At 47.8% G+C, this 17,824-nt stretch overlaps 1 protein-coding gene across 2 annotated transcripts in view; it reads right to left on the reverse strand.

The window, feature by feature from the left end:
* The window catches only part of TMEM72 (transmembrane protein 72), a 32,242-nt gene extending 15,460 nt beyond the window's left edge, over window positions 1–16,782 (reverse strand). The window contains exon 1 of one of the 2 annotated variants that reach the window (XM_070491523.1): window positions 16,409–16,782. Coding sequence is in view for 1 of the 2 variants with exons in the window: in XM_014859703.3 (XP_014715189.2) it covers window positions 16,409–16,478 (70 nt within the window). In the remaining variant the exon portion in view is untranslated. The remainder of the gene's footprint in view (window positions 1–16,408) is intronic. The other variant, XM_014859703.3, reaches the window with a different exon arrangement.
* Window positions 16,783–17,824: the final 1,042 nt, after the last annotated feature.

Raw genomic sequence — 17,824 nt, forward strand, 5'->3', positions numbered from 1 at the left:
AACTCAGCCCCTTTCTCTGACCTGACATACGGAGAGCTATTTTGATGCCTTTTGACTGAAACAAAGGGTCAGTAGTCAAAAGGGCATGCAAGGAATGCTCTAGAGGTAGCACTGGTTTGCAGTTAAAAAACAAATCAAACTAACAACAGAGGAAAGAGAGAGCTGGGGTGGAATCCCAGTTCTGTGTGTTATTATTGGAGTGATAGTGAGAAAGTACTGAACGCCTCTGAGTTGGGTCTTCCCATCTGTGGAACGGGAAGTGTTATTGCTTGGATTGGAGAAAATAAAGAGTCTGAAATGCGTGGCTCTGCCTGGTAGATATCATGTGGCCAGTATGCATGAGCTCCTTCCTCCCCCTGCCTCTGGCATTTCCTAGCCTGAGTTAGCTTTCCCAGCCTCCATCTATCCTATTTGCACTAAGGAGTTACCCTCCCAAAAGTTCTCAACCAACCATTGCCCTGCTGGATTCTGCAAGCCTGGGGATGGAGGGATGCCCTTTGGCTGGAGGAGGAGAGCAGAGGGATGGAGTCAGGAGTGTGGGTCCTCAGGCCAGGAGATTCATAAAGGGATCCAGTGGGATTCTCATGGGAGGCCTAAGGCCTTTTGACACTGGGGCCAAGGGGTCACCACTTTCTGCTTGATCCTTTTAGTTCTGGGGCTCACATTCTAGGAGGCAGACCATGTGAGGTTGAGACAATGCTGACAACATGAATTCCTTCCTTCTGTCCCTCATGTCTGTCTTTTGGCCTGTGACTTCGACCCACGGGCCTGCTTCTGCCTGGGAGCTGCCCGCCCATGCTCCTTGGTGTCTCCTGGCAGCTCTTCCTAGACTATGCTTCCATCTCATCTTCTGTGGTTTCCTCTTGGGGAGATTTGGGATCAGGCCCAACACTGGGCTCGAGTCAGGCATCGGGCTCATCTCTGGGGCATGCTTGGTCCAGGAGGAGTGATATGTATTGAGAAATGTACAGCGACTCAGGCTGTAAGAGAGGCTCGTGGAAGTGCTCTGGGGCCAGAAGAGGGAAGGGCCATTCATGGGGACTATCAGGAAAGACTTTATGAAGAGGTTTCAACCAAGGGGGACTGGAAGTGGCAGGAAATGGACAAGTGCAAATGGAGGGGTGTGGCACTGCAGGAAGACCCCCTCCTCCCCACCACAGCAGCAAGGAGCAGAGGCACAGAAGGGGGCAATGGGCCGTACATGTGGACCGAGGCTGGACTGTGGGTCTTTAAATATCAGACTGCACAGGTTGGGCGGGGGGACTTGAGTGTTTTGGAGCAGCTGAGTGACATGTTCATATTGGCATTTCAGCCGATGGGGTCAGGGGCTTTTCTGATATTTGGCCGAGACTGCCCGTCAGATGTGAGGCGGTGGCAAGGGACAGGGCCGTGTTCTGGGTGTTTGGCCTCTTGCTCTCCTAGGACACTGGTAGCTGCTAGTTACTTTGGTGGCTTGGCTTGAAGCAAAGTTCTGGTTGTGGCTTCTCATGGTGTGGCCAGGTGACCCTGTTCACTTGCCTGCAGGGCAGTGTGCTTGGCATAGGGGCCTGGTTCTGTCTGGGGGCCCCGTCAAGGAGGCTTCCCAGGCACAGAGAAGGGCATGCCCTGCTGTGGCAGCTGGTCTTTTGGCTTTTTTGGGCAGTGGAAGGCAGAGGCGTGGCATGGTTACGGGTGACCAGAAGGTATCTGGGTTTGGAAGTTCCCTGGGAGTGCCAGCCCCACTGCCTCTCAAGGAGGTCCTACTATGGTGTGGGGATGCATCTCATTTAATCGGCACAACATCCCCTGAGGAGGGGGTTGTCAACCCCATGCTAGGTATGGAGAGATCCAAACAAGTTTCCTAGAGGTGCAGCACCTTGCCCAAGGCATGCTGATAGACAAAGGCAGAGGGAGCCAGGAGCAGCTTGATTCCCACTGCTCCCCAGGCCCTGGGCAGGGGTCGAGGAAGGACTCTGGGAGAGCAGTGCAGCGGGGGAGGACATTTCCTGCGGGCCTTCAAGAGCATAGGGGGTTGCCACATGGATGAGACTTATGTTGTTATGGGCAGTGGACCACTGTGTCCCCCAGGCCCAGCTGTGAATGGATTTTTGTAATGTCCGCATCAGAATGAGGCAGGAAACTACCCCTTTACTACTTTAATGACTAGCCTGGTGCCCAAGTTGTGGGTCAGTGTGGTGACTGCCCATTGGTCCCTCACCCCAGGTATCTGGCATGAGCGCCTCAGCCTGGGCAGAGCTCTCTTCTGAGTGTCAGAAGCAGTTGCAGCCTGAATCTTCCCACCCAGGGCAGTTCCATCCAGCAACCCAAGAGTTACCCTAGTCAGTCAGGGTCCAAAGTTCCCAGTGGTCAGCCTGCACCCCCATTCATGGCATGTCCTCTGTGACAGGTCTGGTAAAGCACAGTGGTGCAAAGGAAATGTGCATTGGAGCCCAGGCAGATGGTCCCAGACCCAGGAAACAGAGAGATGTTGAGGTTGGGAACTGGCACAGCACTCTGGGAACAGGACTGTGCAGACTCCATTCTGCCTGGGAACCCAGGACAGCTCCGCAAAGAGGGAAGGCAAGGTGATGCCAGGAGGATGGAGCAGTGTGAGCGAAAGTCTGGAACTGCCACAGCTGTTCCACGTACCAATAATGGACAGGACCTTGTCTCTGGGTGCTTCTCTGTGCAGCTTCCAGGGCTGGGCAAGGCCACAGGGCCACACTAGGGCAGTGACAGTTGGCTTCCTAGGCCCACATCCTCAAGTCCTTCTACACTTTGCGACTTCCTCCCATCCCACCAAGAGAGCCAGGCCCACTGAGAAAGCTGTGCCCTATGGTCCTAGGAAAATCCCTCCCTCCACAGTCCGAGTGCAGCCAGGTTGCCTGGGGACCAGCTCTGCTGCTGCAAGGACTTACTCTAGTCCCTAACACCTATCTTGCCAAAGGTCTCCCAGGCTCTCAAGGTCGTGCTAGTTGCCATCTCTAGGTGAGTGAGCCAGGAATTGTCTTGTGAAGACGTTCCTGCAGATCCCTGGGGTGGCAACACTCCCAGTGAACTTGTGAGGTGATTGTAGGGCTCTGTGGCAGAAAATGGAGATTGAGCCCCATGTGCTTTAGACTGTTAGGTGAGAGACAGAGTCACACAGAGTGTGACCCTAGTCACAGCAATGCAATTTGGTGTTTCTTTATTGCAGCATGTGTTAGATTGAAGCTGGCCACAAATTCTTTTCAATTCTTCTCATTGAGAGAGGGAGTCTAATTTGTTTTCTCTTGAATGTGGGCTGTCCTCAGGACTCACTTCTCCAATAGAATGATGTAGACGTAATGTTTGAGGACTTGCATGGCTAATTCACAAAGAGCATCCACCCAGCCCTCTTAAAATGCTTGATCTGGGGGAAGCCACCCACTGTGTAAGAAGTCTGATGCTCCTGAGATTGCCATGTATGAGGAAGCCCAAGCTTATTATGTAGAGAGATTCCTAGAGAAAGAGAAAGAGAGAGAGAGGTTCAGCCCCCTCAGCCAGGCAAAGGACAGGTGAGTGAAGAAATTATCTTGGACATCCTGGCCCCAGAAGGTACCAAGTGGAGAAGAACTGATGAACCAAGCCAAAAGTCAGAATCAAAGCTGCAGACATATGGCTCTCGAGCCATTCCAGCCACCCCACCTGAGCCCATCATCACGGAGCAGAGAAGAGCCGGCTCCACTGCGCCCTGCCTGGATTCATGAGCCACAACATTTTGAGCATAATAAAGTGGTTGCAATCTTAGCCACTAGGTTTTGGAGTGGTTTTATTATGCACCCACAGATAATTAGAAAAGTGGTTTGTCCTATCCTCTAACTACCTGAGATCTTTGGCTGAGAAGTCCTTGTCCTGGTGTGGTCTATATTCTGACTCTTGCAGCAGTGGGCATCCTTCAAGGCCCCATGGGCCTGTGGCGTGTCTCACTGGGTCCTCAGCTTGGTTGTCAGAAAGCCAACTCCCAGGCTCCTGCAGCTCCTGTCCCCCTCCCCAAGTGTGAGCAGCCTTGGAGATGGAGTCTGCTAGGAGTAGGAGTGGTATCTGGGGACTTCTTTTGCGCCATAAAATCCTACTGGTGATTTTATATCTTAGGATTTCATGGAGGATCTGTGAGCCCTGCCTCATCCAAAGCAGGTTTCTCCTATGGCTTCATGTTGCAAAGATTCCCAGTGGAAAAAGCGAGGAAAACAGAAATTGAGATCCCCCTCCTGCAGGAGAATTCTGTGAACTGTATCCAACATTCACACCAGGCAGCCACATTGGCCGGTGCATGGAAGCCCCTCGCCTGTGTGCTGCATGAGCTGGGCCGGGAACAAGCTATCTTTGGAAGGCACCATAGTTCCACGTGACATAGATATAAGACTCATGTTTTGACTGAGCGCCTGGAGTTTCCTAAATTTTTTCAGGGAACCAGTCTCCAGAACTGGGCATTTCAGAAGCCAGGAAGCGTGGCCTTAAATTGGAAGGTGGGGCGTTGTGTGGAGAACGAGATTGGTGTGAGAATGAGTTTGGCCATCCTGTCTCCTGACTGTCTCCTCAAGACTGCATAGGTGGCCACCTGCTCTCTCAAAGGCCTCCCACCAACCCTGTGGATGAGGACGGGTGTAGTCACTGCTGTGTGGAATTGGACTGAGGAACTCTGCCAGGTTTCCAAATTTAGGCAGGTGGTCTGTAAAACACAGAAGTTAGGGCATCCAACAAAGCCAGGACTAGGAGGGGCGGGCAAGGCCCCTGGGCACAAAATTTAAAGAGGTGCTCACTAGAAATTTAAGGAAGCATTCGCTCCCAGGGCTGTGCAGCAGCAGCGATGGCCCTTGTGTGACCCTGAGAGTGGTGCCTCTAGCCCTGATGTCCAGAGATGTACATGACCCAGGGTTGAGGGCTTCTAGCTCCTCCGGAACTTGGCCTGCACTTGTGGTCCTCTTTCCTCCTCAGGTGGCAGCCTGGCTGGCATCTCTGAAACTCTGCCTTCACAGGGCTCTAGTTCAGTGCAAAATGGGCAACCTGCATCAGCAATTCACCCCAGCAAATGACCCTAAGCTGAGCATGGGGACAGAGGAACTGTCAGTTTGACAATGGAAACAGAGGGATAAATGCCATTCATGTCCCCAGAATCAGGACTTCATTGTAACAAATTCAGTACAAGAAAGAATTGCCCCCAAGAGCAGCCTTGACCCCAGCTGCATTGTTCTTCACGCTGCCAGTGGGAGGGGTGCTGTGGCAGAACCACTCTGTTAAGTGGCCTGTTAACTCCTTCCATCCTTCCCCAATATCTGTCCCTCAGGATCCTGTTACCCCTTGTCCCAGCCCAACAGAACCACGTTACAAGCCCACCTCACTGCAGTACCCCCACCCATCCGTCTCTCTTCCCCACACGGTCTCCAGGGAGGTATCTTGCATGGTGCCAGTTAGAGCCAGCTCTTCTTCCTCAAGCATCTGTGGACAAGCCTGGTCTCCTCATCTTGTCCCCTTCCTTCTAGTCTCTGTCCCTCCTGTCTGGGCTGAGTCCCCTTCCTTCTAGTCTCTGTCCCTCCTGTCTGGGCTGAGTCTAACCCAAGTACAGTATTTTCTTCTTCCAGAGGCCAGGGCTTTCTTCCGAGGTGCCTTCCCAAGCTGTTTATTGTAGATCAGGCTTAGCGGGGATCAGAGATTCTGGACCAAGAGCCTGTCGTTCAGGCCTGGGCTAGGCAGCTACCTTCAGAGCATCTTTCAGGGCATCCTGAAGCTCTGGTCTCAGAGCATGGATGGATGAAATCTCTGAGGGTGCTGTGCTGTAGCAAAGAGAACATGAGGCTTGATCAGAAAAGCCGAGTCCTGGCTCCTCAAGCAAATCATAACTCTCTTGTCTGCTTCCTCTTCTGTAAAATGAGAATAATAGAAATTTGCATAACTCACTATAAGCCTTCAGTCTTAGGAAATTATAAAGTATTGAGCAAATGTAGTTGATGGGTAATGGAATTATTAGGAGAGGCCGGTTGTTCCCATCAGTACTCTCAAGGGGGTGGTGAGGGTTTATTCTCATCCTTTCCTTCCATTAATACACATTTTTATGTGGCTAAAGAGCTCTTCTCCATGCGCTGATGTTGCTCATTGATTTTTCTGTCTTGGGTTTCTTCTACAGGCCCCACTATAGGTCCCAAGCCCCAGCCACCTCAACATCTCTTGTATAACATCCTCTGTGCAATCTGCTAGGGACCTGAAGGGCTCAGGGCCAGTGTGCTCCTGAGGATGGGGCCTGTCTATGGTGCTGACCACTGAGGGGCCATCCCCACCCCAACAGCTTCCATCCTTGTGTTCATTTTGCCTCAGGACGAACCTCATGGTTGGCTGTAGGTTGTCCATTCTGACTCCATCGCTGGGTTGAGTCTTGACACCTCTCTTACATTCAGTGCAGGGCCCGGGTGGCAACATAGGACACTTCACAGAGGCCACCCTAAGTGGCTTTTCATGCCAGGCTGTGATTTTGGCCCTGGATGCCTGGGGAGCCCGATGAGAATGTCATATTCACTGCTGCTGAGGGCAGCCTCACAGCTCACCATGTTGTATTTATCACTCCTCTTCATCCTCAAGTATGGTGCATCTCCTACTGGTCGTAGGGTCTGTAAGGAAATCTTAGGTAAGGACATACTGGTTGATGACAAATGGGGATGGTTTACATTCTGAAGGGGTCACAGCTGGTTGTAGAGATGAAAGCTAGATTTGCAACATTTCTAAGAACATGAAGATGTTGGAACCATCTTCTCGCTAAGAATCCACTGAGACAATAAGGTTGTAGCTGCAGGCTTCTTAACTCAGGAGAAGTTGTGGCAGATTCTAAGCATGGCAGGGAGGTTTACCTGTGCATTGAGAGCCATTCAGCTGACACCTATGAGCCAGGATTCAGAGACACTGTGAGAAAAGGCCAAGATTTCATAGAAGAAGATTCTAGATACTCAGACGTGATTTTAGAGTATAGCATGGCAGTCAGTACACTTCAACACCTCTCACAAGCCTGTTTGGGCAGAATTTCCTGAAGGCGAGAGCATCCACTCATTCTCTACTAGATTCTCTAAATATGAGTCATAGAATAAAACTCCCCAGCCAAGAGGCCTATTTTGTTTGACCTTGTAGGGTCCCTATGGTAGATTACAATGATGCCCCCAAATGTTCCCCACTCAGTATCCGTGCCTTCGTTATGTGACTTTGCAGTCCCTCATGCTGAAGAGAAGTCTGTTTCCCCATCCTGTGAATCTGGGCCCAGTAATGTGACCTGCTTTAGGCAAGAAGATATTATCAGGCACTATGCAAACAGATATGCAATGGGCTCATGAACTGGGCCTGCCCTCTTGTGCCCCTGCCATTATCATGAGCACGTGCCCGGGCCAGCCTGCTGGAGCATGAGGGATGCAGAGAGCTGAGTGGCCCTTATCATCCCAGTCAAGGCCCGTCTTGACAGACCAATGGCCATCTGAGCTGTTGCTCAGGTAGCATACCCAGCCAATGTCAGGAGGACTTCCTGGCCTACTCACCCAGATGTGTGAACAGCAAAAACTTACTGCTGGATGCCACTAAGGTTTTGCAGCTGTTATACAGCATGACTTGGCAATAGAGAGCTGACACATCTACTTTTAAAAAGAGCTTTATTGAGGTATAATTGACATCCAACAAATTGCCCATATGTAAAGTGCGCAATTTGCTAAGTATCGACATATGTACCCACCCAGGAAACCATCACTACAATCAAGATAATGAACATATTTATCACCTCAAAAGTTTCCTCGTACCCTTGTAATCCTACCCTCCTACCTTTTCATCCACCCCCAGGCAACCACTGATCTGCTTTCTGTCACTAGAGATTAGTCCACACTTTCTAGAAGTTGATACAAATAGAATCATACAGCGTGTACATTTTTTTTTGCTATCTACTTTCATTCAGTGTACTTATTTTGAGATTCATCCATGTTGCAGCACGTACAGATGGTTCATGTCTTTCTATTGATGAGGAGTGTGGATGTGCCTCAGTTAGTTTATCACTCATATGTTGATGGGCACTTGGGTTGTTTCTAGTTTTGGTCATTACAAATAAAGATGCTATGAACATTCATGTATAATCTTTATATGGCCATAGGCTTCTTTTCTCTTGGGTAAATACCTAGGAGTGGAACAGCAGGACCATATGGTAAGTGTGTGTTTAATTTTTTAAGAAACTGCCAAACCATTTCCAAAGTAAGTATACTATTTTATATCTTCATCAGTTGTGTATGAGTTCCACGTCTTTGCCAACACTCCAATGTGTGGTATGGTGAGTCTTTTTAATTTCAGCCATTCTAATGGGTGTGCAGTAGAATCTCACTGTGGTTTAATTTGCATTTCCCTAAGGACGATTGATGTGGAACATCTCTTGTGTTTTTCTGCCATCTTATCTCTTTGTTGACTTGTTTTTCATTCTTTTAACGTATTTTGAAGAGGGAAATTTTTAATTTTGATGGTGTGCAGTTTAGCAATTTGTTCTTCTATGTGTTGAACTTTTGGTATTGTATCTAAGAAATCTCTGTCTAACACATTACTAAAGTTTTATACTATTGTCTAGAAGTTTTATAGTTTTAGCTTTCACATTTAGGTCTAGAATCCATTTTGAGTCACTATTTTTTTGTATATGGTACAAAGTATAGATAAAGTTTATTTTTTGGTAAATGGATATTTAATTGTTCAGTACGATTTGTATAAAAAGTTATCCTTTCTACACTAAATTCTCTTTGTACTTTTGTCAAAACCCTGTTGTTCATGTATGTCCAGGTCTATTTCTGGACTCTTCTGTTCCATTAGTCTCTTTGTCTTTCTTTGTGTTAATACTGTACTGTCGATTTCTGTAGCTTTATAATAAGTCTTAAAATCAGTGTTAATCTTCTAATTTTTCTCTTTGTTTACAAAGTTATTTTGGTTAAATTAGGACCTTTGAATTTTCAGATGAATTTTAGAAATGGTCTGTCAATTTTTAGACAAAAAATCCTTCTGATTTTGACTGGGGTTGCATTCAAACTGTAGAGTAATTTTTTTTTTTTTTAAATTTTAGTTTTTTCCTTTTTCTCCCCATAAACCCCCCGGTACATAGTTGTAGGTCCTTCTAGTTGTGGCATGTGGGATGCCGCCTCAGGGTGGTTTGATGAGCAGTGCCATGTCTGCGCCCAGGATTCAAAATGACGAAACACTGGGCTGCCTGCAGCAGAGTGTGTGAACTTAACCACTTGGCTACGGGGCCAGCCCCTGTAGAGTAATTTTGGAGACAAATGACATCTTAACAATATTGAGTCTTCTGACCCACAAATAAAATACAACTATTTATTTAGGTGTTCTTTACTATGCCTCAGCAATATTTTTTAGTTTCCAGTGTACAGGGTTTTTTTTTTTTACATTTTTTGTTAGATTTATCTGTAATTATTTCAAATTTTTGATGTTATGATGAATTGTATTTTGAAAAATTTATTTTCTAATTGTTTGTTGCTAGTATATAGAAATAGAATTGTTTGTTGTATAGTGATCTTATTTGTAGGTGTCTTGCAACCTTGCTAAACCCTTTATTAATTCTGATAGCCTTTCTGGTAGATTCCATCAGATTTTCCACAATCATGCATCTGTTAGTAACAAGTCTTCTTCTTCCTTGTCAACCTGCATGCATTTTCTTTCTTTTTCTTGCCTTATTGCACTGGCTCGAAACTCTAGTGCAATGTTGACTAAAAGTGACGAGAGTGGACATCCTTTTCTTGTTACCAACCTTAGGAGAAAAGCATTCAGTCTTTTACTTTTAAGTAGCTGTATGTTTTTTGTAGATGCTCTTTTTAGGCTGAGAAAGTTTCCCTCTATTACTAGTTTGATAATGGTTTTTATCATGACAAAATGTTGATTTTGTCAAATGCTTTCTCTGTATTTAATTAGATAATAATATAGCTTTTCTTTTTTAGTTTAATATGGTCAGTTACATTCATTGATTTTCAAATATTAAAGTAACCTTAGATCTCTGAGATAAACTTAACTTGCTTATTATGTATTATCCTTTTTATATATTTTTATTGATTTGCTAGAACTTCATTCAGAATTTTTACATCTATGTTGATGAGGGATATTAGTGTATAGTTTTCTTTTCATGTGATATCTTTGTCTAGTTTTGGTATCAGAGTAACGTTAACTTCATAGATTGAGTTAAGAAATATTCCCTCCTTTTCAAATTTCTGGAATGGTTGTGTAGCATAGTATTAATTCTTCCCTCAATGTTGTAGAATTCACCTGTGAAGCCATCAGGGCCAATACACCACTTTTTGGTGATGACATCATGTACACGGAAGGACTCTACAGACCTGCAGTCTTCACTGATACTATTAAGGACATTGCCTCTGATGCAGAATCGAATCCTCCTCATAAGGAATCACAGAGAAAATTTCTTCTAGGTCTTGATTTCAGGTCAAGGTATTTGGCCAAAGTGTTTCTTTCTTATTCTTTCTCACATTCAAAGAGAATGTATGGACTCATTCTTCCACAAGGCAGCTTTCCTGGTGCCAGAAAACAATGACCATGCTTCTAAGTGTTCTATATCCATGCCACACATGCCACATTTCTTCATCTGACCTTTATTTGGCCTATGGCAAGCTAGGAAGGCTCAGAGGGAAGACAGGAGGGCTTCCTTTCCCCAACACAAGCCACTTGTATCTGACTACATTCCTTTTTGATAAGAGCCCTCTTAGATGGTTGTACAGAGCTAAGGAAAAATCTTAAAACAAGAGTCAGCCCATGAAAAATAAAATGAGGCTACCATCTTCCTTCTGGTTTGATCACTATGTGTGGTGTAGAATGACCAAATTCCTGTGGGCCAATTTTAATGACCCAAGCTCAGAATGTGAAGGAAAATGTTACTCAGTGTAAGACCTTTCACAGTCTAGCCCCTTCATCTCGTTCTAGCCTCTAGGGTCATATATTGCCTTGTTCCTTTCCTCTGATCTCTCTTCTTTATCCAACATGCGGGAAGAGCCCATCACTTACGCTGTGCGGTCCCTTTGTCCTGCACTTTCCTGTAAAATTACCCAGTACTGAGTGAGAATCTGGGTGCCAGGCAGTTTTCTGCTTTAGTCATTGTTTCCCTGAATGCTCACAACACCAGAGGGTAGATACACTTGTTATCCCCATTTTATAGGTGAGAAGACTGACGTTTAAGGTGATTAGGTGACATGCCTGAGGTCACACACGTTGTAAGTGGTAGAGAAGGACAAAAGTTCACCCTCCCTAACACTAAACTTCAATGCTTGGTGCTGAGATGTGTATTTACTAGCTTGTATCCCTTGTCAGACCATGCGCTTCTCTAGGGCAGAGGTCATACCACCCTAATCCATATGTCTACACTGAACAAAGTGAGAACTCAGCAAATATTTTCCAAATAAATGACTCCTGAGTGGAGTTCCAGATATCTTGTTCTAAATCTAAGAAGGAGGATACAGGCATAAAGAAGTAAAGAAATAAATGCTTCAACAAAATCATATTATCTTTTAGTGGTACGAAGATGGAACAGAGGTAGGAATATTTCATTTACTCATTGGGACAATCGGATCGGAAAAGGAAAACAGTCAACATCAACTGAGAGATGCTGAAAACAATGTGATCCTGATTGGGTAATAAATCCACCTGTGGACATGTTGGAGCGCATGAAGTGTCCTTAGACGGCAGGAAGTGGTCATGGGGATATACATTTAAGATGGGTGGAAATTAGCATGGAGGGCCAAAGATGACTGCCTCAGAAGCATTAGTTTGTTTTTATTTTGAAGGCTTTGATGGGGCTAAGGTCAAATTATGCATTTACTGTGCTCTTTAAAAAATAATGAGAACATCTGGGTTTAAATGCTTCTTTTCTCTTAGGCTACATTAATAAGCCAGTCTCCATTTTGAATGGAGTGTGGCAAGGAATGAGGCTGTTGGGAGTGGGGCTCTGTCTTTTCTGTAGAGAAGAGGTTAATGGGTCAAAAGCCTCGATCAAACAAAACCCCTAAGTGATCCCAGGTTGATCCAATGTAGTTGATTTGTGAGAAAGAGTACGTTAGCCTGATAAGCAAGCCTTGCTCAAAATGACCTTGTCTCAGTCCCAGGGCATTTCCTTGTTGGCTGTATAGTGCCCTTCTCTTTGGAGGTTTGTGCTGACCGCCCCCAGACATCCCACTGCATCCCTGCCCTGTGAATGGGCAGACTAGAGATCCAGCACCAGTCCTCCTGTCTCCTGGCTGTGTGACCTCTGCCAGGTTACCTAAACATTCTGAGCCTCAGTTTCCTCATTCATAAAATGGGACTAAGCTCTGCATTTGGCCCTCAAAGACACTGGGTGTCTCTGGGGGGGCTTCAGCAAGATAATGATTTTATAGCATGTTGTCAGTAGTGAACCTCTGGACCCATAAATGGAAGGTCCTACTGTGATAGTTCCCTCTGGAAATGTGTGCAGATTTGTCTGTCCCCACATGAGGTCCAGGACTGGGTTTGGCTGGATGGTCGTGGTAGTGCCAGTCAAATTATGCATAGCAATCATTCAGAGACAGAGAATGAGCATCTGGATCAAACAGCAGTGTCTTTAGATTTAGGAAGTGTTTGGTCATCCTTACTATGCTTCAATGTAACTATGCCCATTCTCACCAGGACCCTACCTGCCTGAGCCTGTGCATGGGCAGAACTGACTGATAGCGGGGCCACTAGGGTAGACTGATGGAATGACCTCAATTAGACCTCTTTGGTACACTCTGCGTGTTTTGCGTCCTACATCCTGGGGTCACCAAGACATGCCCTTCAGCCTGGTTAAGGTGGAGAGCACGTTGATTAAGAGTAGGGCCTCAGGAGTCGACTGTCATCAGTCAGAATCTTGCCTCTTTTCTTCCTAGTTGTGAGATGTTGAGCAAAGTGCTTCACCCCCAGGCCTCAGTTTCCCTTGCTTACAATGGTGAGGAGGGTGAGCATGATGGTGCTTCAAAGGGTAGTTATGAGGACGAAATGAAATACTGCATTTAAAACAGGTAGCACAGAGCTTGACTCACAGTAAATGCTCAAATAAGAATGTTCGTTATCCAGCTATTGACCCCAGAGCAGAGGCTGGGAGAGTGAAGAAGAGCCCTTGAGTGTTGGCAGTGAGAAGCCTCAAGCTTGGGCCCCTTTGCTCTGAGGAGAGTTGGGAGGCCTAACCAAAGGGCCCAGAGACATTTCCTCTTTTGGGGAGGCCCATGCCCTTCCGTGTGCAAGGACATAGCTGTGAGGAGACGGCTTTCCCTCCAGCACTCGGGGCCTGGGGAAGCGAGGCTCCCCTCTTCCCTTCACACCCCTACCTGAGTCTGGAGGGCCTTTAAGGTGCATCATCTATCCCAACACAGGGGCCTATTCCCATTCTCCTGCCCCCAGGCTTGGGGCAGGGGCTGATGAGTGGTGAGGAAGTCCCTGGAGATCCACCCTCAGGGATAGAGAGGATGCTGAAGTTTAAAGGGAAGCCAATCCTGCCTTCTAAGAACAGGGATGGGACCAAGCCTGTCAGACAGGTCCTTTTCTTATTTTATAGAGAAGCACCCTGGGCCTCTGTGCTCCCATCTCAGTTAAAACCCATTTTCCCAGCCCCCGTCTTCTGAAAGTTAGTTGGTAGTGAGAACAAATCACAGGGGTGAGCCTCCCCTGGGGCCTGAGCCTCTAACTCAGGATATCATGGCCCTGCCTTCAGGTGGACACAGTGAGAAGCTGCTTTGAGAGATGGACAGGTAGGTGTCAAGGAGAGGCAGGGTGCTCATGACCTTTGTGTGGTCCCCCAGTTGTGCCTGCTTCTTTGGGTGGCTCCTTGGGCCACATCTCAGTAACAGAGGCACTCAGAGGTCACACATGCAGGTGTGCTTGCATGCGCGCGCACACACAAACACACACACACACACACACACACACACACACACACACACACTGCCTTCCTGGGCCAGGGAGGTAATGCAAATGAGTGAAGTTAGCCAAGAGTAAGACAAATGGGGCAGAGTGGGTCTGTAATAGCCTGGAAACCTTATGATTTGTTCTAAGGGAGAGAATTTTCTAATTTTAGAAATACTTCCACTGGGTGCAGTCTTCCCATGCCCTGTCAATCCTGTTTTGGCTTTGGTGGTGGCAATGCCCTGTCTGTGCCAACTCATGGTGTGGGATGGAATGTGGGGGTGGGGCAACAATGGCCCTTGGGATCACTGGATATCCTAATGAAACTTCATCCAAAGGGGCTGGGTGGAGAGGAAGAGATGAACTCAGCCACCCAGCATCTGCACAGGGCATGCTGCAGCCATAGCCACTGGGCCCTACCGTCCTGGTGGAGTCCCCCAGAGCCTTGTGCCTGTGAAACCTCTGACAGCCCCAGATCCTGTCTGCAGAGGGGAAGGGGGTCTAGGGAGGAGGCCGCTGGGTCGGGAGCCACCTGGTCCTTGCAGGTGAAGCTTCAGGCAACCTTGGATCACATGGTTTTCCTAGCTTCTGGAGAACACAAACTCCTTCCCATAGGGGGACCAGGGGCCCCCTTAGGCCTCCTGGGGTTTCTGCAAAGTGATAGCCTCTGTCTCAAGTCTTATTTCCTCTCTAGCAGCAACGCCCCCATGAATGAGGCCTGGACTTCTCAACAGAGATTTCAACAAAAAAGAGGCTTAAAGGAATAAGGAATTTGCAAATCTTACATGCTGGAAACAGGCCAGGAGTTCAGTGACGCTGCAGGAAACTTGAGATTTTCCTAAGAGCACCAAAGCCCCTCTCTCTAGCTTCCTGCTTGCCCCCAGCACTCTAGAAAGCTCAAATAAGATTATTGGAAAGCCTGGCCGTTAGAAGGCAACTCATGGTCTATTTTTAGCCTGGATCCTGTATCAAAACCAAGTGACAAGCATATCCTTAGCATTAACAGCAGCCCTTTGCTCAGAGATAAGGGCTGTGGTTAAGAGTAGTATGCGTGTGCATGTACGTGTGTGTGTGTGTGTGTGTCTGTGGCTGCAGACCCTTCCACTGGCTGAGACTTTTAAACTGTCTTTTGCTAATCTATCAGAAGGATGGACACATCTTTAGAAAGCTTCCCAAGAGGAATAGGCCTCAGCTTTGGGCAGAATGTGGCAGAGGGAAGCATCCCTGTGCTGACAGCTAGAAGGGGTACATTTTACATATTTGGAAACCAAGGCCTAGAGGACGGCAGAGTGGACTCAAGACAACAATGTCAGATCAGGACTTGAACCCCACACATGAAAACCCTATTTAATGTTACCTTCCCCTCCCCAGGACGGATGGTTGGGGGCCTTGGTGGTCATTCCCTTTCATGTAGGTGACAAGGTGGTTCTCAGGGAACCGGCTACCCCCAGCGCATTTACTCAAGGCCCTCAGCAGAGCGATTCCAGACCCTTCCTGCTGTTTTCTGGGGAGAGCTTCCTACCCTGGGAAGCAGGGAGCTCTTTAGCCAGAGTCCTGGCCTTTTCAAAAGTCAAGGGACACAGGCTCCAAGCTGGCTGTCCCTCTGACCTGCAGCGTGACCTTGGAGAAGGTCACTGCCCCTGTTGAGCTCAGGTGCTCCGTCTCATCATGTGAGGGGTGGGATTAGACCTCCAGCAGCCCTTCCCGTGTTCACTCAGGGCCTCGATGGCAGAAGAGCCCACTAGCCCAGCACCCTGGGAATGACACAGGCCCCCACTGGGCTCTGAACTATGTCACGGGGGCTTCTCTCAAGAGATCTATGTCCTCAGTTCCACCTAGCTATGCTCAGTTTGTGCATCCTTGATCCTCCAAAACACCCGGCCAGTATGTCCAGTTATCTCCACTTACAGATCAGAAAGTGGCATCCCAGAGGGGCCAGGTGGCTCTCCCAAGGTCACACATCAGCAAGTGACAGGGCTAGGACTGGAACCAGCACTGTTCAAGTCTGAGCTGGGGGACATTTCCCACTTTCCAAGACCCATGCATAAAACTTGCGGAATTCTATCCCCAGGAAATGGGGCTGTGGTTTGAGTAAAACAAGAGGGGCTCCATTGACCATTTTCATAACTATACAGTGAGACATCCAATTCTCACATTTGCCTGGCACTTTACAACTTCAGCCCCCACCTCCACTTCACAACAGTCCTTGAGGAGGTAGAGCAGACCCCCTCAATTCATGTCACACATGAGGATGCGGAGGGCTCCCCAGGTCACAGGTGGTGGGTGGCCAAGGAGAGATTCATCACCGGGCCCCCTTGCCCCAGCCCCAGGCTCACCCAGGTACACTGCTGCTGCCCTGCAGAGCAGTGCTTCTTGAGGGACTGAGAAGGAAAGCGAGGGGCAGATGTTGACAGATGTGCCCACCTGTCCCTGGCTGGCTTGCTCCCACCCCTTGGGTAGCCCTGTATGCTGTGCCCAGTGTGCAGGGGATTACAGCCAGGAGGTGGGGTCTTACCAGCAGCAGTGGCGATGCCTAGGAGCCGGCAGGTATATTCCAGCCCGGTCCAGAACACCTGCAGTTTCATGGTGCCCAGGTCAAGGAGAGGGTCCCAGCAGGGTGGGCAGTAGAGGCTCTGGCCCGAGATGCTCCTGGAAGCCTATGTGCAGGGGGAGGCTGTGGCTGCCAGCTCCAGGCCCCCGTGCCTGGGGGCCCTGCCTTCCCAAACAGTCCGGGCCACCACAGCCTGGCCGAGGTGTGAATAGGGCTCACCTTCCTTGCTTGGGCGACCGTGCCCTTGCCAGGCGCTCAGCTTAATCATTACCTTGGAAGAATTCCCCTACTGCTCTGCACAGCCCTGGCCTGGCCTGGAGCCGCTGTGGCTCCAGCGCAGCCGCCTGAGATCAGGCCGATTAGGGCTGGGCTGGAGGCAGCCTGGGGCTGGCAATTAACCATTTCCAGCGGGGAGGAGACAGACGCACGCGGACCCAGCCCAGTCCCTTCCTTCCTGGGCAGCTCTGAAAAAGTCACACCTGGACCTCAGGCCTGCGGGGGCGGGGAGAGTATGTCTGGAGGTGATGATGTGCATGCAGGTTCATGTGTGTGCCCCTGTGAGAGAGGGGGATGTGTCTTTAAATCACCAGCAGAAACAACTTTTGAAATGAGTTCCAGGCTTCTATTCTTCCGCATATAGGTGGATTAGAAAGCTTTCCAGTCTGTGGTGGATTTGAACTCTGACCAGACATACTTAGCTCAGGCCCACGCCACACATGGACCTTCCTTTATCCCCAACATGCATCCCAGACATGTGATGTAGGAAATTATCATGATTCTTTGGGAGGAGAGTTGCCACGTCAATAATTAACTGGGTGACTTTGGTGAAACTCAAAGATATCTGGGAGCCTTAGTAACTTCTGCAGAAAATGAATGAGAGGGTTTGGCTGGATGGGTGGTTCTCAAGCTGTGTTCTGAGAGCTCCGCCAAGAAGCCTAGCCTCTAAAATTTGACAATCGTGGGCCTTTATTAATTCTTAATTTACTGACTGATAGAACGCATTGAATGATATCAAGTTTTAATTTTCCTCCCAGGCATTTTTCTGAAATCTTTGACCTGTTTGCTTGTATGGGATAGACAACAAAACAACCAAAAACATTCAGGGGAAAAAGTCCCCCAAACCAAATTACAATAATAATGGGGAACTCAGGCATAGTCTGTCTTGCTTTTTTCTTTGGTGAAGATGAATAGACCCTCATATAATGAATAGATATTTTTTGCTATTAAAATTATTCTAATTTGATTAATTTGATCAAGACTTCATAGCATCCATAAAGACTACCATTTTCTCATCTTGCTTTCTGAATGAGTTTAAGAACCTCTGTGTTCGTGTGATCATCAAGACCAACTTTAAAAATGTTTGATTTGACATACTTATTT

The sequence above is a fragment of the Equus asinus genome, chromosome 2 (genome assembly GCF_041296235.1).
Source record: "Equus asinus isolate D_3611 breed Donkey chromosome 2, EquAss-T2T_v2, whole genome shotgun sequence".
Lineage (NCBI taxonomy): Eukaryota > Metazoa > Chordata > Mammalia > Perissodactyla > Equidae > Equus > Equus asinus.